We start from the raw sequence: 23439 nt of genomic DNA, 5'->3' as shown, positions 1-23439 counted from the left end.
TGCTGGTAACAGTGTGCCTGAGATCAAGAGTCGAGGGCTGGAAAGGGCTGGTATGACCACCTAGCCTGATCTCCAGCATTGCTCAGGCTAAAGAAACTCACGCATCCAGCTCATGACTGAAGTTAGCAAGGCTTGTGGGCACCTCAAAACACAAACCAAAGGGACGAGAGGGTGCTTAAGCACCTGTCCAGCCCAGGGCATTCAGCCTGTCTCAGGACAGCAGCTAGAAACTCCCTCCACGGGCAGAGCAGGGAGTGCCTCAGTGTCACCAGTAAGATGAACACTTGGGCTTAAGCACGCTGCAGGATGGAAGCTGGTGTTCCCACTGATCCCAGCTTTGATCTTAAAGCTAAAGCTTTTGGTGACCTTTATTTTGCGGCATCTGTCTCCTGTAATCTCTCCCTTTGGTCTGTGTTTTGAGGTGCTCACAAACATCGCTGACTTCAACCATGAGCTGTGCTCTGCTAATCAGCTGGGCAGCACCTGAATCTCTCCTGGGCGCCTGTCACAGGACAGCTGTAAGAAACTCCCTTCTACGTGCAGAGCTGGGAGTGCATCAGTGTTGAGCACCTCCCACAGCATGCGTTCTGCTGGTGCACATCCCCAAACAAGTTGGTGCATATAACAAAATTTATTCCACCCATGGATGGAAAAAATTAGAGGGAACTCTGGCATGCACCCCAGAGGCCTCAGGAGGCTCTGAGTTCAGCCCTCATGCAACAGCAACCATCCAGGCGATGCTACGGGGGAGGATGGTGTGGATTCCAGGGGGTTTCCCTGGGGGTAGTTACAACCCTGGCCTGAAAGCAGTCCCCAAGTCTGCTGTCCAAGAGAAGCATAGTCTGCAGAGAGCACCAGGGATGGGATCTCTTGGGGGGACTCTCCACTGGACACTTCCCCCTATGGCACCTGGGCTGGTAGATTCGGGCTGTAGTGTTCACACTAACTTCACCGACTCGGATCTGCGACCAGAACTGCAGCCCCACTGCAAAAGGATGGGACCTGTACCTGATGTGCAGCAGAACTGACTCTGACACATGCCCCGGCACAGACCTGAGCTGAGCCCAGTCACTGATTCAGCAGGGACAGAAAGGGGGGTAATGCTCACACCCAGTCAGAGCCTGAGTTCAGAGAGCAATGGCAACAGTCTTTTGGTGGTTGAAGCAGGAAGATCTGACCCAAGTCACTTCCTGACCTGAAGGCTTCTTACTCTCTGCCTGGATCTCTTCCACCTGTGGGAGCAGCCCTTCCTTCTGGGAGGGGACAGGAGCAACAGGGCAGTGGTCTGGTCTCCTGACCCCGCAAAACTAAACCACTGGGCCACAGGAAAGGCAACAGCTGCTGATCAAAAACAAACCGGGCGTGGCACTGATTGGCTTTATTTAATTGCATGACAGCAGTGGGATGGGGAGCAGGGGTGATATGCTGCAACCCTGGGAAGTAAGGAATGCAGCTTGCGAATAAAGATCACTTTAAAAGCTTCCCCGGGCAGTGTGCGGTGGCAGCAGAGCACCAGCGAACCTGGCTGTGAGCAGATGGCGAGTGTGGTTTGCAGAGGCGTGGGCGCATTCAGGGCGAAGCCGCTCCGGGCCGGGGGCTTTGGAGCCTCGGGGAAACAGAGCTCCTCTGGCATGGAGTGGCATTGTCCACATTAGCAGCAGCAGTGCGCAAGCCTGCTGATGCCGGCAACTCCCCCTCTGAGTCTGACGTGTCGGAGGACGAGCGAGGAGAGCTGGAGTCGGACAGCTGAGTGCCGCCATCAGGGGCTGACATCGCTGAGAGCAGCAGCAAAGCCGGGCTTTTCCCCGAGTTCCCGGGTTTGCTGTCTCCCACGGGGTAGCAGGAGTGAGGTCTCCCCTCCCGGGAGCCTGGGGGTCCCCCCGCTGCTGGCCCACTCTCGCCTGGGCTCATCTGCACCTGCAAATCATCCTCCATCTCTTGCTCCTGGGCCCCAGCGTTCGCCTGGGTCTGACCACTGAACCGGCCATCCTGGATGACGCTCACCTGGGAGGTGCCCATGGCCTGGTTGGCCTCCGGTGAGCTGCCTTTGTTGTCTGCAGCAGGTGGTGCTCCCTTAGCCCAGCTGCCTGGGGCTCTCATGCAGAGCCCACCGACCTCCCCAGGACACGGGCTAGGTGACCCTCGGTTCCCACCTGAGATGAATGAGCCCTCTTGGCTGGCGTCACTCCCTCCTCCGGTCTCAGAAGTGGCCTCCTCCTCCACACTGCCGCTTTTACCTGGCGAATGAGCCTCCACCTCATCCAGCCTCTTCCGCGGCCGACCCCGCCTCCTCTTGATGGTGGCTGTCTCACCAGGCAACGCCAGGGGGCGTTTAGCCCCTTTGACTCGCTGTGCCTCCTGCTGGCTGCCAGCCGGCCCCTCGCTGCTCTTGGTGGGGCAATGCCCTTTGCTGCCACCCCCCACAGCACTCTTGGGGTTGGCTGGGACTTCGGCCACGGGGACGCCCAGGGCAGCTGGCACGTTGGGCAGGATCATGTTGATGACTGGCACTCCCGCTTGCTGGCTGACCAGCCCCGTTGCCCGATTCACACCCGGCGCCAGGTTGATGGGCAGGGATGCAGTGGTGCCCGCTGGCAGAGGCAGTGCAGCCATCTTGACTGTGCCCCCGATGGGCGTGGCCGTGATGTTGGGCCCCAGGACGGGAGGGGAGGAGTGCACAGCCTGGGCACCCAACGGCACCAATCTCTCTCTGGGCTGGAGGCGAGGCAGGAGGAACGGCAGGCGAGCCACCAGGGCGTTAACTTGGGGGCTGTTCACCGGCTTGGGAGTCTCAGGGGGTTTTTTCCTCTCGGCTCGGGGAGGGACAGGGGCCTTCGAGTTATTCTCCTTTTTGATCTGACAAGCAAAGACAGGAAGACAGTAACAGCGGTGCAGCACCACACACCCATATAGTGCCCCTCTCCACGGGCCCACACACAGCTACGGACCAGCTCACAGCTCCACCCCCCCGGCTACGGCCTCCCCCATTTCCAAGGGGGAGACCAAGGCACAGAGAAGTGAAGTGACTTGTCAACCTCACGAATTCAGTGGCAGGAGGTGGGACTGGAACTCAGAAGTCCTGGCCTCCAGCTCTCGCCATTAGACCCTGCTCCCTTTTCAGACCTGGATCCTAACCCCCGCCCCACTTCTTTAATTTAATAGTAAGCTGAATTTCAAGCCAGGTCAGACCAGCTCTGCCTTTCAGCTCTTAGAGGCAGAGGGATCTAGTTATTATGGGAAGCATTTTCCCGCAGCACCCAACCTCACTCTCACCTGGGGCTGGGTTTTGACTGTGCTGTCTGGTGTTTCCACTCCATTTTTCTTGGCAGTTTGTGGTGGTCGAACGTCTTGGTGGATATTTTCTGAACTTTCTATAAACAAACCAACCAAGCAAACATGAGAAAAAAAAAAAAAACACACGCGCTTGTCCGTTCTTAAAAGACGAACCACCCGCCTTGCAACAGATTTTCCATTTTCAAAGAAGTCTTTCCCCTTAAATTATTCGTGCTTTGAGATGTCTATGCAAGAGAGCCACACTGTTTAATCTGAGCTGTGTCTGCACTTGAAATGCAGCAGAAGTGCTTCAGAGCCCACAGGCAGACCGGAACCTGGGACCTCTGGAATTTAATGCATCAGCCTCTACAGTTTGAGCTAAAAGCCAGCTGGCTCTCAGCTAAGGCTGTAGAGGGGACTTGTTCTTTCTCTCTCTGTAAGTGGTCGAGGTGCCACTCCATGGAACGGTGACCAACACCTTAGCATGTGGGTTACACAAACACTCCCGACATCAACAGGAGTGGTTCTCCCATTGTGGTAGATAACTCACCTCCCCAAGAGGTGGTAGGTAAGTGGACTGAAGAATTCTTCTGCCGGTGATGGAGAGCCATTGCTGGGGTAATGTGTCTGCACCAAAGAGCTACAGAAGAGCAGCTGCAGCTTTTTCAGTATAGACACGAGCTTCCTTCAGCTGGTGCAACCCCCTGCTTCAGTTTCAGAGTGAGTTTACTCTGGTTCTGATACATCCAGTCTCTGAGGGCTTGTCTCCATGCCAGTGTTGCAACAGCCTAACTTTAACTGGTCTTTAAATGGACCTTTAGCCACCAAGAAGCTTCATACAAGGCTATGTAAGAAAGTTGTTGGCCATATTTATTACAGTTGCTGGTTTGGCACCAAAACTGTAATGCTAACCCATGTCCAGCCCCTTCCCCACTATATACCCCACATCCGGCCCTGCTCCCCACTCCAGCATCCCGGGGAGTGACTTGCTGTCCTAGTCCCAGAGTAAACAGGGCGCACAGACTCCTTCTTCTGTGTACACACAACACCAAGCAGAATGGGGCCCTGGCCCAAGACTGAGGCTCCCAGGGACTACAATAATACACCTAATACACGATCCTTGACGGTTGCTGCCTCAAAGGCCTCACAGTTGCGGTGGGCAACCTGTGAGCTGCCTGCAGCCCAGCAGGGTTCTATGGGGGGCCTGCGAGACATTTTGTTACCCGTTGCCCACACATGGGGTGGCCAGATTCTGCTGCTTTCCAGCCACGTAGGGATTTTTTTTCTTACCGGTATTATTAAAGTGCCACACGCATGAAGTGAGATGCAGGCTGCCTCCACACACCACTAACTGTGAGAGCCATGGACTCCATCTGCAGCCAATCATCACACCCCACAAACGCCAGGGTTGCCAGTACAGTTAGCAAAACTAACCTATCCCAGGAGACCGTCTTGGTTACAACAATCTTGTAGCCCAGAGAGATGAAGGAGGGCCACTCGTGGTCCAGTCACTAGCCTAGGCTGCCCATCGCTGCCTTACAGTCTAAATATAGATTATACAATAGAGTTAATAAATACAGTAAATTCTTTCATATCCAGCAGTCCCAGGACAGGGAGGTTGCCAGAAAGTCAAATGTTCTGGAAAATAGGCTGTGTCTACACCAGAGAGTGTTGTCAACAGAAGTGGCCTTGTGTTGACATAACTCAGGAAGCGCGCACACACGCGCACACACACAGAGCATTCTATGGACAGAGTCTCGACAGAACTCTGCATTTGTCTGAACAGTGTTATCCCTTAAAAATCTGAGGAATAACACTCTGTTGACAGAGTTCTGTCAACAAAGTGCAGTGTAGACACTTCTGTCGACAGAGAGGGCTTCCAGTTCACCAGACAGCCCTGTTTGCCGCGCTTCTGGTCAGCCGTTTTGCTCTGTCGATCTGTTGTGGTGCGTAGATGCACTCTTGTCAACAGACACCTCCAGAGTAGATGTAGCCATAGAAAGATACACCCCGCAATGCATAACACTAAAGAAAAATAAGATTAGAAATTAAGAAACAAACGAAATGTATGCGGAGTACTTTATTTTCTAACAGCAGCAGCATTGTACTCTGTACACTTATACTGTATTTATTTCTCTTTACTTTCACACTTCTGTAGCTATGGAAAACTTAACTAAAATGTTATGGTTAAAATGTTGCTTAAATGAGAATTCTGGATGATAGAATGCCGGACATGAACGAGTTTACTGTAGCGACACAGCAGTATTACTGCATTAACACGAGGGCTTTGTGCTGCTTTAACAAAGCAGGTGTGGTCCGTTATTGCTTAGTCTAATCAAGGTGAGCTTTGTTTGCACACAGCCATGCCATTTTAGCCAGTCTGGCCCAGTTAGAACAGTGCAGCTCCTCCCAGTGAGGATGCGGTGTAATCACTTTCCAGAGGCACTAATGGAAACTGGGCACCTGACTGCCCTTTCTGCCCTTCGAATTCTCTTCCTAAGGAAATGTCCTGCTTGGTTCTGTAGGGAGTCAGGAGCTGAAAAGGTTAATCTCAGGTGATGACCAACCCCTGGTTAAGAGCAAGAACTTTGCCTGCAATTTCCCCAGCGGCAGGACCCAGTCCTCCGCCACAGGGCGCCTGGCCCCTTTAAGGAAGATGGATCCAGCCCCTACTGGCCACATCATTAGCTCACCTCCCGAGATGGGGAGAATAAGCAAAGTCACCTGACGGGCAGGTCATGTGGTTCAATCAGGCTTCCAGGCCAAGATGAGGGGAGAGGGCAGAATGGGGAAACCTGGGGCTTAAATTCTCAACTGACGAAACTAAGGGAACAGCAGCAAACACTGTAAATTGTACCTCTATGGGCTGCGAAGAAGCACAGTTAAAGTGTCACATTTTTAGGTGTGATATTTAACAGCAAGCTCACACACAGAAGGACCACCCTGAAAATATTATACACAAGCGTAAAGGCCAGCTCAGCCTGCTTCAATGCATTTCTGGAGCTCCCTGGGGGCCAGAGCAGAAGGCAGCAGTAATGCTGCAGAAAACCCTAATTAGACCAATTACTTGTACAGTGCCAGATTTCAGTCCAGCATCAAAAACCCATTTCAGAAAGTAACAGAGAGAAAGACGTGCTAGTCTATATACTATCAAAACAAAAAAGCAATAAAATAGCGCTTTAAAGACTAACCGAATAATTTATTAGGTGAGCTTTTGTGGGAGAGACCCACTTCTTCACACCATGGCCATACCAGGACAGACTCAATATTTAAGGCACAGAGAACCAAAAATAGTAATTTCAGAAAGTGAGACTCAATCCCATCTCAGCAGACTGTAGCATAATACATGTGGCACCTTCATCGCATGGCACTGTGTGTGCACTGCAGATAGCTGTGGGTAAAATGCCTATTACTTTAAGAATGGATCTTTTAGATGTAACCTTTTGAGCCAACATCACTGGAACAGTGAAGATAGAGACCCGAAGCTAATATATGATAAATGCTGGGAATTAAATGGTCAACAGGTAGAGCAAAAACTCAAAATGCCTCATGTAAGAAGGATTAAACCATGGACAAAGGATCTTAGTGTAAAGAAAGACCTAGAAGAGATTAAAATCTATAGCTTTGGGAAAATGCGTTAACACTGGAAAATTACATTCTGAGTTAGATACAGAATTGTTCAATGAAATTGAAAAAGGAAAGGAAACGTTAAATACATAAGACAAAGAAGTCAATACATCTGTGATAGAATCTGAGAGCTAGCAGATCGAGTCCAACCCATCTGCTAAAAGCAGAACCAACCCTAACTAAATCATCTCAGCCAGAGCTTTGCCAATGCAGGACTTAAAAACGTATAGGGATGGAGATCCCACCACCTCTCCAGATAATACATTCCAGTGCTTCACTGCCCGCCTAGTGAAACAGTTTGTCCTAATATCCAGCATACACCTCCCCCACTGCAACTTGAGACCATTGCTCTTCATTCTGTCACCTGTCACCACTGAGAACAGCCTCTCTCCATCCTCTTTGGAACCCTTTCAACAACCCTACAGGCAGCTGAAAAGCTGCTACAGCAAATCCCTCTCACACTTCTCTTCTGTTGATTAAATAAACCCAAATCCCTCAGCCTCTCCTCGTAAGTCACGCTCCAGCTACCAAATCATTTTTTTTTTTTGTTCTCCATTGGTCTCTCTCCAACACATCCACATCCTTTCTGTGATGGGGGGCCCAGAATTGGACACAGCCCTCCAGGTGTAAGTGAGAGCAGTACTGCCAAACATACACCAATGGCTCCAAAGATCCGAGAATAGGAAAAGCGGAACAGCACTCTGACTTCCTATCTGTGCAATCAAGAAAGCTGCACAGCTATCAAATTTCGGGGCCATTTCAACAACTGAACTGGCAGTGGCAAGGCTGGGTTTAATTGTGTCATAGATGTTTGGCCGGCCACTGTCGTCTTCCCATCTGACTCCTTATCACAACTCCCAGCGATCAGAAACGTTTCTTCAGAGAGTGAAAATGACAAATGGTGCTATTAACAACTGAAGTGGGGCAACTGGTTATAATCACAGCGATAGCATGGAGGGGGTGAGGGCCATGACAAAGTGGCCAAAAAAGCCGCTAAGCATGAGCAGTCTGATTGAGACACTCCGGTAAAAAAAGTGGAGTTTAAAACTCTTGTTAACAATGAGTTATGGGAGGACTGGCAGGAAATATGGGCCCAAAGAAACAAAGGAAAAAAGAGGCTGTGAAACATGCCTGTGGTGGGGTGGTCTGGGCCCCAGAGAACCTGGTTGGAGGCTCGGGACCTTGCCATACCATGTCCCAGGAAAAGGCTGTAGAAAGGTCCTCCAGACAGGCTAGAGTGGCTGCAAGGGAGGTGGCCAATCAGGGGCCAAGGAAGGTCCTATTAAAGGAGCAGCAAAGCAAAGCAATACCACTCCCCGTGAAGAGCCTATCTCAGATGGGTGGACTATGCTGGGACTTGGAGACAAAGCGAGGGCAAAGATGCTATCTCCAGGAGGGGAAGCCCTGGGGTGCCGCTTTTTTCCCTGGAGGGGGGAAATGAGTCATAGGGACACTACAGAGGTCACCATGACAGGCCCGTTAGATACATACGCTGGAAGCAGTTTGTGTACGTCGCACACCCTGTGTATGTGACTCGACTACAGGGCTGAGACGCTGAAGAAGCTTCCAGCAAGAGAGAGCGCAGGCACACACTCTTGGCCAGAGAGGGGGCACTCCTGAGAAGCGAGTGCTGCCCTGTGACAGGGCCCAAGAAATGGAAATACTCACATGCCCCAAGGACCTGGGATAACAAGTGAAGTGGCTCTGGGCACTGGGGCTTAAACAGTCATTTGTTCCTAATCAATAAACAAAGACAAGACTGGAAAGGAGCAGGAAAGAGCTGACCAATTCCTTTGGGACTACAGCATGTGCCGCTGAACGGGAATATATGGAGAATGTTAAGTACCTTTAAGCATCCAACTTGTAACTGCAACACCCAGTAAGAGCACCAGGAAAATGGTGATCTATTCAAAGCTATACTTTGGTTCTCAGATTATTTCTGCTGGCCAGAGCTTGGCTGTCACGGGCCCCATGTGTGTTAACGTTTTGTTGGCCAAAGCCACGCGGTGAAGCGATGCAGTGAAGCAGACCCGGCTCTGGGCCTCTTCCTGGATGGGCGGGCTGTGGTCTGAGGCGAGGCCGTGGTCTGAGGTAAGGCCATGCATTCCCCCACCAGGTGTTGGGCAGATTCTGGCTCCCGTGCTCAGGGTCTAAGCCTGGCGTGGGGAACCCCCAGCCCACAGTCTGGACCACAGGTTGTCTGGATATGGACCCCATGGCTTGGGGCTCCACCCCTTCATAACTGGTGTGAGGCTGGGAGCCCTGAGCCTCGCAGGCTGGATCGGGATGGTGGGCTCTGGTAGGCGGAGGCAGGAAGCAGCTCTGCGTTGCACTGCTGTTGCTCCCCCACCCTCCACCTGGGGGGGATGTGGTGCCAGAAAGGGCTCGTGGGAGGGTTTCCCTGCTGCTCCCACGATTTCGGCCAACGGGAGCAGAGGAGGGAGGTACCTGAGAGCAGTGAGCCAGGAAGGCGCTCTGCCCAACACCCCATTCTTCCCCCACATCCCCCTCCCACCCCCTATTTCTCCCCCACATCCCCCTCCCACCCAGCTCTCTAACCCCATCTGCTCCTGTACCCCCCCTCAGACCCCCCCCAACCCTGTCCACTCCAGCATTCCCTTCTCCCTTAGAGCCCCCCCACTCTCCAAGCCTACTCCTGCACCCTCTCTCCTGGCCAGACACCCCAGCCACAGCCTACGGCTGCACTTTGCCATCCTTCCAGACCTCCCCATCTCAGTCCTCTCCTGGCCAGCCATCCCACCGCCAGCCAACTCCTGCACCCTACTGTCTTTCCAGACGCCCCACCCTCAGCCTGCTCCAGCACCCGACCTCCCACCCTCACCCCCATCCCACCCCCCCAGCCCCCTTCCTGCAAACTGAGCCCCTCATTTTACCTCACCCCAGAGCTTGGCAGGGGGCTCACAAAATCTGTTAAGCCTGGAACCCACAAAAGAGTTAATCTAGCCCCTGTGGCAAGCCAGGAAGTTTGGACCTCGCTGCCTCCTCTCCCGTCCTGCCATGGGGCTGGAGCACCAGGGGAGTGAGGTATCTCATTAGGGGGCCACAGCAGTGAGGGTTGTTTTAATTTTGGAGGGAGGAGGAAGCTGTCTCTCACTTATGCGGCCCCGGACTGATTCATCTGTCAATTAGTGGCCCTGACCCAAAACAGCCTCCCCACCTCCGGTCTAAGCCATCACCCCCTTACAGGAGGTCGGGAAAGACCTTCCCCCAGATCAGAATGAGAAGTTTTTATCCTGGGAGTTCTACCTCCCTCTACAGCACGGGGTGCAGGTTATTTGCCAGGACCCTCTCCCTGCATTCCCTGCCATTGTGGAATCCTCGGACACGAGCGCACCGGGGTCCCTCCTGTTCTCTGCCTGCGGCACGTAATAGCCTAGTCTCCCACAGGCTGGGATACTTTGCTCTCAGGCAGGCGGCTGTTGGGGGTGGCAGGTGCTGGGTGGGATTGGCAGCCTGTGAGACACAGGTGGTCTGGCTGGCTGATCTCTGTACCCGAGAGTGCTGGGGTGGGAGCCAGCTGGAAGCTCTTGTGAACCCGAATAAGCCCTGACCCAAGCAGGTGCGTGGCAAACACGGAGCCCTACGCCTCTTGCTGGGGAGCGCAAGAAGGGGAAACAAAGGCAGACGCTAGCCTGAAGCCAGCCCACATAGGAAGTCCTGTGGCACCCTCAACAGCGCCAACGCTGCAACAAGCACTGCACTGAGAGATCCTAGTACTCCACCAAGCCCCAGGCTAGACAACAGGGTCCCACCTTCCCTCCCCGGCCCCCCAAGAGCAGGAGGAATCTGACCCACCTGAGACCACCATGGCCATGACCAGGTCAGCGCGAGCGGAGCGTGAGCTGATTATGTGCTGCTGGATGAGGAACTGAGCCACCTCCACGATGTTGTTGAAGGAGCGCTTAAGGATCTTCTCCGCCCAGTGGCAGGTCAGAGCACAAGCCGCATCCACCAGCTCGTCGTGGTAGGACTGCACCAGGTCTGTCAGCTCCGACTGCGCCGGGGAGGGGAGGGAGGGTCAGCAACTGGCAGGAGACTCTGTACTGCTTCTGCTCTGCTCCCGAAAGTCTGAGGGTGCGCCCAGTGGTCACCCCGCGTTCAGTCACCAAGCACCCGACATTCTCAAGGTGCCCGACACATGCCCAGCACTCCTACCCGAATACCCAGGGCGGGGGCAGGGGGACAGCTCACAGGCAGGGGTCACAATACACAGTAACACACAAGAGCAGAAGGAGGGGGGAGCCAATACTCAGGGCAACGGATGCCTGGCGTTTCCGAAAAGTCAGAACCGATTCATTATGGGGCAAACAAAAGGTTTCACTTTTGACCCTTTTTAATGGTTAAAAAAGCAAAATGTTAAGACAACAGGTCAAATGTTTAATATTTTAACTTTTTAAACCTTTTTTTCGTTTTTCCCCCCCTCCCAGTCGTAACACTTTGGCCAGACTGAGCTGAATCCGTACAATGGTTTGATGGAACCAACTCTGCTTTTTTGTTGTTATTTTTCCAAAACCAAGTATTTTGCGTGAAGAGTTTCTCCCAGGCTTATGTACACACCTCTCAACACCCCTGCCAGCTCCAGAGAGGGGAAGGGGACAAATACCCCATGATTCCCAGTGCCCCCAGCAGGGGGAAATATACAACCTCCCCATGACCCTCCTCTGGCCCATGGGGCTGAGCTATGACCGCCCATGGTACCAGAAACAGACCCATCACTAGATCTATAAGTCAGAGCAGGTGTCTTAGGTAGTTACACTGCACAGACCTGCTGAGACACCCCCAGTCCTGGAGAAGTTTAGAGCCCAGGATGACCCACTGAAGCCCAGGCAGTCGTTCCACTTGGAGGTAGCGCTTCTGGGGAACTTACAGTCTCGGTAACTTTAAGGTCCAGGCTGGGAAGGGGTGGCATGCTGACCACTGTCTTCCTCCTGATCCCACTGTAGCAATACGTTTGGCAAAGTTAAGGGATTTTGGTGAGAAGTTGGAAGGAACTAACGAAAGCTGCAAAAATGAAACGTGAAAACTTGGAGCAATGCTGGGGTGGGATAGCTCCATGGTTAGCGTATTAGCCTTGCAAACCCAGGGCTGTGAGCTCAATCCTTGAGGGGGCCCCTTGAGGCCCTACAGCAGGTTAGAGTTAAAACAAAAAAATCTGTCAGGCATGGTGATAGGTCCTGCTGTGTATGCAGGGGATGGGGCTTGATGACTTCTCAAGGTCCCTTCCAGCTCTGACTGGAGACGAGGAATCATGTCCTCTTGCTGTCCTGTAGCACCTTAAAGACCAACAACTTTATTAGCTAATAAGCTTTCATGGGTAAGACCCACTTCATCTGTCCTGAGCAGTCCTGTAGCACCTTTTACATCCACCAGGACTGGAAGAGGAAAATCAACTTTCTTGCTCTTTCAGCTCCCAAATCCACCTTTGATGCAACTAGTCACTGAACTAGTAGAATAAGCTCAAACTAAGGGAATATTCTCTCGGGATTTACAGAAGAAGCTACTTAGGCCCAAAGCCGGGTTAGTGGGTCAACAAGCCAGACTGGAAATGAGGCATCAGTGTTTAACCATGAGGGTAATTTGCTACTGAAACAATTATCAAGGGCTGTCTGGATACTCTATTGCTGGGAAATTTTCAGTTTAAGACTGGCTGTTCTTGTAAAAGATCTGCTCTTGTTCAAATAAGATTATTTTGGGGACACTCTAGGCTCTGTGTTGTACAGAATGATCACAACAGTATTTTCTGGGTTTAAAATCACAATAGTATTTTCAGGGTTCAATTGTAAGGCATTTCCTGGTGTAGCAGCTTTCATTAGCGCAGACCAAAGTGTGTTCCAGACTTAACAGTATTGTGAACCTCACATGATCAGTAATTATCAATTAGGCAACTCGGGAAAAAAATATCATAAGATTTTCAAAAATAATAAACTTGGGTTCTTTTTTATTTGTCTTCTGGTTTTTGAGCCTTTTACAAGCGTTTCTTTGCAACCATAACACTCAGCAGTTTGAGATTGGGGTTGTTACATGAAAACTAGATTTCTCATGGACTCACACGATTTCAAGAGCTGTGAATTTAAGGAAAGTGCCAATATCATGAGAACTGGCAACACTGCTTTTGCTACAGGATCCCAAAGCACTTGTTAAGAAGAGCCGAGAACTGAACTCAAGTCTTGTCTCACTCGAGATCACCCCCTTTCAGAGCTGGGGGCGGCACCCACAAATCCTAACACTCAGCCCCCCTGTTCTAACCACTAGACACCCTTCCTCAGACAGAGCTAGGAACAGAATCCACAAGTCCAGCTCCCAGTTCCCTGTTCCAATAATTCAATTCCCCTGTGGTGCAGCAAAATGTAACAACTAGTCAATTCAAAACAAATCATTTCCCTTCAATCTGGTCTCTGAACTTTAAAAAAACCCAACTCTTTCCGTATAAAACTAAGCCACCACTGTTCCCTGGTTGGGCTAATCCTATGGGCAGTAAACAGCAGTTATTTAGCCTACAAGGATATTTCGATTGTCCTCGACCTCCCAGTCTTCTGGCTTTGATGTTTGGGAAGATCTCCCGGATGATCTTCCCAAAGTTAGCTGCACTCAGAGGGCGGCAACAGAGGTTGTCACAGTATCGCCTGCCAGGGAGACAGAAAAAGGAGTCAGAGGGTCCAACACTTGATTCTATTGTCTTTGCGTTGCATTAAATGTCCCATTAAATTTCTTCCCCGCCTTCCACGTGGATTACTACCAGCAGGCCCAGTGAAATAATGAACTAGAAAAGCTGCCGGCTCCCACTATTCGGTCGTATTACGCTTATCACAGAAGGACGCTGTAAACTCAGCCTCTGCAAACTCAACCTGATCTACTCCCTGCACAGAGAAAAACCAGTCCCCACCAATGGAGTGCAGACACCTCTGGGGCCCCGTCTACACCAGCCCAAAACTTTGAAATGGCCGTTTCAAAGTTTACTAATGAAGCGCTGAAATACATATTCAGCGCCTCATTAGAATGCCGGCAGTCGTGGCACTTCGAAATTGCCGCGGCTCATCCAGACGGGGGTCCTTTTCGAAAGGACCCCAGCAACTTCGAAATCCCCTTATTCCCATCTGCTGTTATCTCCTATCCTATTTGCATGGCCATTTCAAAGTTTTGGGCTAGCGTAGATGTAGCCTGGGTAAACCCTTTTCCCAGCTGTGCCCAGTGCTACAATTCTGACTCAGGCAATGATCTTTTGCCCAAGTAAGAACACCAGGTTGTGATCCCATAACAATGTGGATGATACTATCCGAAACAGCATGGGAATTTAATTTAGTAAGGCTGAGAATCACTAGCAGATTTGGAATTTGTTCAGGATTCTTTATTCAGGTGTATTACGGTAGCGCCTAGGCCTCTCAGTCAAGGAGCAGGAAGGCCCCATTGCACCAGGTGCTGTACAGTATCTATGAGATATATTATGGTAGGACTTAGGAATTCCAATCATGGACCAGCAGTAGACGTTGTACATTCACAGAAAGCCATTCAACGAACCAAGAGACAGTCCCTGCCCCAGGGAGCTGGCGATCCCAGGCATTATGGGTGCAGGTAAATTGACCAGGAATGAACTGAAAGCTGGAAATCAAAGCCCTTCCTTGGAGGCCTCTGAGTCGAGCACTAATTCGCCCAGTCTCTGCTTAGCCTGCAAGACCCAGAGGGCTCCCAAGGCAAAGCTGCTGGTTCTGCAGCTGCAAGCTGGGCCCAGCCCATGTGCTCACTTGTACGTGTCATAAACATCCTGCTTGGGCAGGCAGGTGTCCGTGTGTTCCTCCAGGTGGTTCCGGATCCAGCTGCAGGCGTGCATGTGCTCGGCACTGCTCAGGGAGCTCAGGTCCAGACTGCTGCTCCCACAGAGGTGGGTTGGAAAAAGGAAATGGGATAAAGTTAGGGACAACATCCATCAGCACAGAGACAGCATCAGCGGGGGCAGATGACAGAGGTATCAAGTTGCCAGGCCTGGCTTATGTTACTCTCTGTAGTAACTTTCAGAGGATCACAAGCATAAATTTGGAGACTCTGCCCACTCGTCCCATGCCCAGCAGGCTGGGAAGTAACACAACCTGAGGTGGTAGGCAGTAAATACGCGGGAAAACATTGAACCAGTGGCATCAGCTTGCATAGAACCCAGGAGCCCTGATACCCAATCAGGATGCTTTAAACACCAGCCTGTGCTCCCTCCTGGGGGGGCTGACAGACTTGCCAGGCCCCCAGATGAGGTTGGGGGCAGCTCTGCACTCACACAATGGGCAGAGCCTCAGGCAGAAGGGGTGAGGCTAATGGTGCAGCACTGGGGGCTGGCTACCATTTGCCCCCACCTCCACCAGACCTGAAAGCCAGCTGGAGCACCCCACACAGGGCTCTGGAAGCGATTTAAAGGGGCTGGGGCAGGAGTCAGCAACCAAAATAGCAAGAAGAGCCATGTTTTCCGAATTTGGTTAAAAAAAAAAAAAACAAAAAAACTCTCAAATAATTCAAGAGCCGCAATGCAGGTGAATACGAGATGGTCCCTAATCAATAATGTCAAACTAGACTTTTTGTAACCTCTCATTTAAGAGCCGTGCACACCAGGATTTGCAACGCGACACGTACTGCAGGACGTTCACAAACTCTTTACATGTTCTGCTTCCTCACGCTTCACGTGTGTGTGTTTGTACCTCTGCCTCCCCGACTTTCACTCCCCAACCTATTTTAACGATGCCAACGTTACTTCACATTTAATTTCCGTTTTGTTCTTACAGTGCATGTTGCCTTTCCCAGTAGGAATGTCGTAAGCTTCCTTTTCCTTTGCTTTCTTAGCAACACAATCAAAGCACAGGTACAGTATCACATCCAACAATGCACTGCACATATTAAAGGGGCAGTTATCCAGCATTGCTAGATCACGTATCATTGGATATTTACAGAAGAGTTGTTCATTGTTGGGCTTTTAGACGTTTGCCGTTTACTGAAGATAATTGGGAGGACTTTTCTTTACTTTGCAAATACAGCAGCGGGAGCCACAAAACAGTCCTTAAAGAACCCCGTCTGGAGTCACAGGTTGCAGAGCCCCAGGCCCTTGTGAATCACCTGTCCCAGTTTCATCCTTTGCCTCCTGCCCCCACCCCATGTGAGCAGGCCTCCTCCCTCCCAATACTGGCAGCAGAACCCAAGGGTCCAAATGCCCAGACATCTGCATTCCCTTCCCAGAACTGGCAAGTGCTCCCAGGAATCCTCACCCCCACTCCCCAATCTCCCCCTGTGCTAACCACTGAATCATGCCAAAGTGAAAGACAAGGCACAACAGCATCTCGCTCCATTACCTTTTATCCCCAGAACTTGGCCCGGAGGGCAGCTGCAGGTACAGGTAGAGTTTATCGTTGTCTGAAAATTTCTGCACATCTTGCTATTATTGTTAAGGGCACAAGACAGAAAGGACAAAATTGTTAGAGGTTCAAAAGGAGGCAGCAAGATGTTCAACTGATTTGTTAACTGCAATGATTTCAAAGCCACCTTTTGCAGGTATGTGTGTTTGCTGCTGTGCAAGGCAAGGTAAAAATAACAGCATGCATCAGGGCATCACTTGACCAATAAAGGGGTCAGGAAGGAAACATCCTTTCTCCCACCCCTCTATATAGCAATACGTCACTGGTCCAGGGCAGCAGAGCATGGTTTGCCTTGTTCTAAAAGATCGAGCATTGCTCACTGCTCCTCCTAGGGATCGGATCCAGGACTGCCCGAACCACCGAGTGGATCCGTTATGGCAGGATTACAGGGTGTTCCAGAACTGGGGGGTTGAGCCAGTCTGGGAAGAGGCTGAACAGCATGGGATGTGGCCAGTGAGAGAGATCCAAGGCTGACACTCACTTGTGCAGGTCTCTACAACTTACCGGCTGCTCATGACACTCACCAGAATGCTGTCCACTTTGTTCTGCACAGATTTGCTGTTAAAAGCAGGAGAAAAAAAAAACAAAGCACCAGTCATCATTATGAAGTCACAATGTTTGGCCTGGACAGAAGTGCCTGTGCTAAGCAGAACCACAGAGGCAGAAAACACCTCCTGGGTGCCTAGCCAAATCCCACCACGGCCTCCAGTAAACTGGAGTCACAGCACCACTTCTGTGTGTAACAGAGAAAGCTTTCACGCACAGCAGCGGCTGTAACATAATGTCTTCTCAGTCAGCAGCTGCCTTTGTGTCCGTCCCACAGATCAGCTTTCTCAAAGCTGCATGACCGTAAGGATCATAAAACAAGGAAATTAACAGGCAAAAACCTTTGTTGTGAAAGGTCTAAGCGTGCTACACATACACAGCCAACCCACAGGCCCAAGTGAAAGTCTGGGCCATTATTTATTCCTGACATACTTCTTACCATTGTTGCAACTAGTATCCACCCTCACTTTGCATGTGGATGGAGGAATAAATCCCCCACTCACCCCTTAATTCTGCCCCCCCGTACCAGCCGGGACAGCGGAATGCCTGGGAGAAGGAGGCGTGGTGCCCAGGGCCCTCAATAGAAAGTGACGTGTAACAAAGCATTTTTAACCAAGTCTCTGATGAATCTTGGTGTCCAGTGTGGTCGAGGACAATGGATTCTCAAAGCTCAGTTGCGACTTTGCTGCCTGCGGATGTATTTTAAATTAGCAGAGTAACAGGTTGGTCTGTTCACACAATGTAGATGTTTAGTTCCCAGTAAAATTAAGGCAAGAATGACTATTTCCTCTCTGCTCTAACTTGGTAACAACCCCCACACCCCTACCCTGTTCCCAGGGGCCTTCACAGTCCTGGAGCGGGCCCGACATGCTACTGAACTGCTCTCCCCCAGCGCACCACCTCTCACGAAGGCAAAGCTCTGCACCAGCCTGTAAACAGCCCTCTGGGAGCAGGGCTCCCTGTAGGCCGAGCACTTGGGCAGCCACCCAGGTGAGAGTCAGGTGCTGCCCAGCAGACTAGCAGAGCGCCCACAGCCAGCAGCGTGAGTTTCTACTGGTGGTGCACATCCACACGTCTTGGTGCACAAGAAAATTTATTCTGCACATGGATGGGAAAAACGTAGAGGGAACCCTGCCTGCAAGTGACCCCTTTTCTGTGCTGGGCCCCAGGATCCCCACAGAGGTCTGTGGGATTCAAACTGAGGCTTGGGGCTATGTGTTCCCAGTCTCTCTGTGGTTCCCTGGAGTGAACGTGGCCAAGTCAGGCTCCTGTGGGAGGCTGCGGGGCACCATGCTCTTAGGGGGCATTTACAGTGACCGAGGAAGCCTCTTCCAGAACAAGGACTGCCTGGCTACAGAATCCAAACACCCTGGAGGCTGCATGGAGAAGCAGAAGTTATGCCATAGCTCACCCAGGTGAAAGCAGTGCCCTAATGAGCCAGCTGAGCTGTGATGAACCACGTCCCCACCTCTCTCCCCATGGTCTCCCTTTATCTCCAAAAGGCTGCCCTTCTTCTGGTCACCTGAGCCAATTCTTTACTGTTTCTATTCACTCCTCCCAGGCAGCAAGGGGCCTGCCCTGTTCCAGGAGCAAGATTAACCCCTTCTGCACCTTCTGGGGTTAGGGCATGCCTAGGAGTCATAACAATACTTCAGAAGCTACCTACTTTCTCACACCTCCACACCAAATGCTCACAACACATGACCATAGGAGAGGACAATGTGGAAACATCTGCAGTAAGCACCAAGGATCAGCATGGTCTGGGTGTCAATCAGAAGCCTAAAATATTAGTCGAGTCAGTGCCACCAAATCACCACAAGCACAGGGTCTAGAGAGGACCCTGTGGGGTGACGGGTACAGCTACAAGTACAGCTGACGGCTTGGATATGTTCAGCCTATCACCAGTGTCAATCAGCGCTGGGCTTCACAACCTGCTACCTTCCAATGTTTAAGTTCTCAGCCACCCGAAAGGTTGTTTTTAGAGTTTTTTTAAAACTGTTCAGGAAAGACAGCCGCATGACAGCGCAGGGCTGTCAACTAGTAAATAACAACACTCCCTAGCTTTTATAGAACACGTCTCACCCATAGGTCTCCAAGCACTTTACGAAGGAGGTCAGAGTGAAAGAGAAGAGGCTGCGTAAGCGCCAAGTTAAGGTTATTGTGCATGGGGTGGGGTAGCAGTAAGACACAACCGTGGGTGGGTGGGTGAAGCAGAGTGGTAAGAAGGGCCAGGGAGCTTAACTTTTTTGTTTCCTGGCTCCTATGGGTCTGCAACAGGTACGTGGATATCAACCCTAGTTGCTTCACAGCAAATCGCTTTGCTGGTTAATATTTCCCTGCCATTGCACATGCCTCACAACCTCGTATTTCTCGGTCCCTTCTCTTCTCTGCCCACAGCCAGTGACGCAGTCCAGTCTCCCACAGGCCGTGACACATGGGTCTCGTTTTGGCAGCTGGGTTTAGCACGAGGGAGCTGGAGTTCGCCTGTACCCATCAATGACAGCGCCCGGAACCTGGGACCCATCACACTTCAAACACCACCACCATGGCGAAGTGCAGAGGCACCAAATGATTTTTTGCAGACGGTCCCCTCCACAAACTTTGGTACTGGCTGCGGCCAGCTCTGCCTCGCTTCAACACCAGAAGGGGTGGGGCTAGGAGTTAAAGACAAAGGCAAAGAGTGTGAATGTGAGAGAGAACCACTTTGTGGCACGGACTGTGTACTGCAGTGTGTATAACAGCGACTACGTGCACCTGGCACAGACTGGGTGTGTGTGACAGTAACACAGAGTGTTTTTCTGGCTGCTGGTGGGGAAGTTTCAGGGAGAAGCCATCCTCTGTCTGGCTAAGGGAAATCAGTCCTGCCCTATTGTCTCCCCCTCCCCTCCTCTGCACTCCTGAGTCACTTACTATCCATGCCTCAGACTGGAGCAGCTCTGCTGCGTGTCTCCCTCTCCTCAGCTCCTGCTCTGCAGAGATGGGGCACAGGGGCAGAGAAAGCCTTGACTTCAGCACTACCTTCTTCCTCCTCCACTCTCCCCCTCTGCACACCTAGCAGGAGAATCCTCTGAGCTGCTCAGATGGGTGGGAGGAGGGCAGCTAAACACATGCACACTCTGCTCATCAGCTGCACCAGACAGAGAGAAATGCTTGGCCGGTCAGACCCCTGGAGTGATTTTACTCACTCCCCTAGCACAGCACAGCACAACACAACGTCCCCAAGGCTGGGCAGCCAGCCCCTTTCACTAACAGTAAGAAAAACACCTGAGAAGCCAACCACAGAAACATGAGAGGGAGCTGCTGCCCTTACGAGATGGTGCTTTTCAGTTTCTGCAGCAAGGTGCTGGGCTCTGGAGCGTCCCCTCGGGAGTTCCCCGACTGCGAGCTCCCCTTTTTAGAGACCTTGGGACCAGCTTCATCATCAGCCATGACATTCGGCGACTGCCTAAAAGACAAGAGCAGTGAAAAAGCAGCTGAGAGTGGGACTGTCTTGTGTTTGTGCAGCACCTCATGCCTCGTTTCCGACCGGGGCTTGCAGATGCTGTCACAATGCAGCCAATCCGTTTACAACTAAATAAATGCACAGCAATACAACTCAGGCTTGTACGGCTGACTAGGAGAACTGGGAGCAAAGGCTGAGGCAGCCTAACTCTAAGACCCCTCACGTCTACATTCAGGCACCCAAGTAAGTGAGCTGATTTTCACTGGTGTTCAGCACTGCCAAGTCCCATCCACTTCAGCACAGCTGTGCAAGTCTTATGGTGGGATCGGGGTCCACAAGAGGATGTGCCAGGGAAAGAAGGGAAGGAGAATCCCACTGAGCGCATGAAATGGAATTTGGGGTCCTATTGCCTAAAGGAGAGTAGCACAGGCAGAGGGCGTCTGTGCAGAGACAGAGCTCTGCCTGGAAAGAGCTCCTCAGCCTTCCTTAAGTTGAATACAATAACCCTGGGCTGTGTCCATAGGATGGATGTGGCAGCCACCAGGGGTCCCCCAAAATGCCAGGCTGGAGCAGCCACCCCGAACCCTCCTATGGATGGGACAGCTCTGCCTGCTGGAATTTGACACCCAAGCCCAGATTTTTGCAAAATGCATCATTAAAGACCCCAAGCAGTGAGGATCTCACACACGCCTCAGTCCCACAAGTGAGGGGCCTGTCTGGGCTTAGAGGTCATTGCAGGACCTACCGTTGGATTGTAAACCACTCCCATGCGTTAGTACAGCACCTCACACCAGTACTGACTGAGGTCACTGGCCACTAGGGCAGAGACAGCTCAGTGGTTAGAGCATTGGCTTTGTAAATCCAGGATTGTGAGCTCAGGCTGTGAGGAGGCCTTTCAAGGGCCTGAGTCAGGTTAGATTTAAAAAAAAGGCCAATGACTGATCCTGGTGTGAGTGTAGGGATCTGGGCTTGATGACTTCGGAAGGTCCCTCCTGCTCTATGAGATATGTATAGTCTCCATGGACGTATGTCCGTACACATGTATGTATAAAATCATCACCAGGAAAAAAAAGAAAAGTAAAGGCTAGTGCTACAGAACTCAAACTGAGTGCACTAAAGAACTCTCTTATTATAAATTACCCCCCCTCCAAAGGTCACCCAGCACATGCAGTGTCAGGGCTGGAAAAAGAACCCAGGAGTTCCACTGTGTAATACCCTTACTCTGACCACTAGATCACACTCCCTCCTAGAGCCAGGTGTCCTGATGCTCCATCTCCCCCCAGCCTTCTGCTTCTTTTTCATCCTATTTTCCTTTGAAAAAATCAAATGCAAGTGGCAAGACAATAAACTTTTTGTTGAGTTTTTTCTTCTGTTCAACTGCAAAAGGGCAGTTTCAGCACAGGTCAGGAGAGCGCTTCACTCCATTAATAACCCAACCACCCACAAAAGGCTGGAGCTAATTTAATTATGATTTGATATAAGAAGAAACAGTTGACATGCAATGCTACAGTTCTACAAACCTCCTCGCCAGAGCCAGAGCAGCCTGTTCAGTGATAGGTCCTATTTGTACCTATACTTCCCTCTTCAGGCAGAGGTGCTACCAATGAGAGGAAATCAATCAATGGCTGGAATGTCCCGGGGGTGGGGGGAGGAAGCGGGGAAAAAGTCCCAGGAAGAGGGAGATTTGAATATCTGCAGGGGAAGTTGGAGCCTCAGTTTACATGCATCCAGACTTCCAAATCTGGGTTCTCCCAGGCTGGAGGCTTCTCTTCCTCCTGGCTTTCCAAGCGTCTCAGTTTTTATTTTCCAACCTGTTTCCAGATCTCATTTATTTTCCAGAAGGGGGTTTGAAAAGTCTTACGCCCGCCCTTTGCCCCAAAGCCTGACAGCAGGTGCCACGTGCAGCCGCCTGGCCAAACTAAATCCATCATGCTCAGTTTGAAAAATAAATAAATACGGAAATAAATAAAAAAGCAGATTTTTGCCCCTTCCTTAATTATTCTTCCACAGGCTCGATTTCCTCTCCCCGCAAGCGAGCGCCACTTTGCAACCTCCCCCTCCTTCCCCTCCCCAGGTTGCAAAGGAAGAAAAAGGTTGGGAACAAAACCACGAGCAACTCACCTTCTCTCCGACCTCAGGCGCAAAGCAAACCCCCCAGGCGAGTCTGCAAGGAACGAGAAGGAGGCGGAACACACCCCGGCCGCTTGGGCCACTGCAAACCTCTCCTGTTAGTACCAGATTTGCTGGCCAGTTTTGCAAGGTCTCCCTTGCAACATGTTTCAGTCCCTCGCTGCTTTCCTCTTCTTGCCGGTCCCTCTGGGTGGCTGGTCCCCTCCTGCTACACACACAGGACATGCATGTGCCACCCCAGCTGCAAAACAGAAAAAGAAAGTACCTAAGCACCAACTAGTCTTCCAGGAGAGGGGGAAAAAAAACCCGAATCCCCTGATTGCTGCTTTGTTTTTCTGATTGGCTTACACACCTTTGATCTGCCCGGATACTTTGGGCTGTCATTAATATGATTGGCTGCGGCTGGCTTTTCTACCCGGATACAAGCCCGATGCGTCGGTTGATTGGCCAGACAGATTTCAAGTCTGCCTAGTAACAAGCTGCGGAATGGTAAAGGGAGGGGCAGCTCGAGGGGGAGGGGGCTGAGAGGGAAAATTGCAAGGCCTGGCTGGCAGGGCGGTTGCTGGAGGGCATGGCTGCAAAGTCGGCTCCTTGCCCTCGCTGTCGGAGTCTGAGCCTGTTTGCAAAGCAATGCACTGGTATCACCCCATCCGTCACTATAAAACCCCCCTCAGATGCAGCCACCGTGGGCAGTGCCAAGCAGTCACACCTGGTACTCTCTGGAGTTGGTTTTAAAGCCCCAGTGCCTGGAGGCATGTGATTAGGGGAGTGACCCGGCTGTCCTTCCAGGCCTAGGTCTCCTGCTTGCAGAGGAGGGTGTGCAAACATGAGCCACATGCACCCAAAAAGCAGCACACAAAGCAAGGGCCAAATTAAAGATTTAAAGCAAAATTTTTTTGGGGGGGGGGCTCTTGAAGGCTTGGAAGAGGGGGATGGGACAGAAAAACCCACTTCAGAAGCCTGCCCCCCAAAAGGGTGATTTTTAAGACAAAGCAGGGGTGGGCTGACTCTGCTGGC

General features: G+C 51.4%; 1 protein-coding gene across 1 annotated transcript; it reads right to left on the bottom strand.

Moving 5' to 3' along the window:
• Positions 1–1362: 1362 nt before the first annotated feature.
• Positions 1363–22688, bottom strand: RFX5 (regulatory factor X5). The gene is made up of 10 exons (XM_074980818.1): positions 22414–22688; positions 20161–20295; positions 16829–16862; positions 16242–16324; positions 14661–14783; positions 13428–13544; positions 11789–11870; positions 10717–10915; positions 3274–3371; positions 1363–2856 (listed from the first exon to the last, which is right to left on the bottom strand). The coding sequence occupies exons 2-10, from the start codon at positions 20277–20279 to the stop codon at positions 1570–1572; spliced, it is 2142 nt and encodes a 713-aa protein (XP_074836919.1). The 5' UTR covers positions 20280–20295; positions 22414–22688; the 3' UTR covers positions 1363–1569.
• Positions 22689–23439: the final 751 nt, after the last annotated feature.

The sequence above is a fragment of the Carettochelys insculpta genome, chromosome 30 (genome assembly GCF_033958435.1).
Source record: "Carettochelys insculpta isolate YL-2023 chromosome 30, ASM3395843v1, whole genome shotgun sequence".
Lineage (NCBI taxonomy): Eukaryota > Metazoa > Chordata > Testudines > Carettochelyidae > Carettochelys > Carettochelys insculpta.
Note: the sequence above shows the minus strand (reverse complement) of the source record. Positions and strands in the feature narration are given on the sequence as shown.

Bases quoted from the DNA above. Each gene is read 5' to 3' on its own strand.
- RFX5 (XM_074980818.1), bottom strand. From the start codon at position 20,279: ATGGCTGATGATGAAGCTGGTCCCAAGGTCTCTAAAAAGGGGAGCTCG. The intron at 16,863-20,160 runs GTAAGGGCAGCA...TGCTTTTAACAG, and splicing joins AAACTGAAAAGCACCATCTC to CAAATCTGTGCAGAACAAAG. The intron at 14,784-16,241 runs GTAATGGAGCGA...CTGTGGGAGCAG, and splicing joins CCAAGTTCTGGGGATAAAAG to CAGTCTGGACCTGAGCTCCC.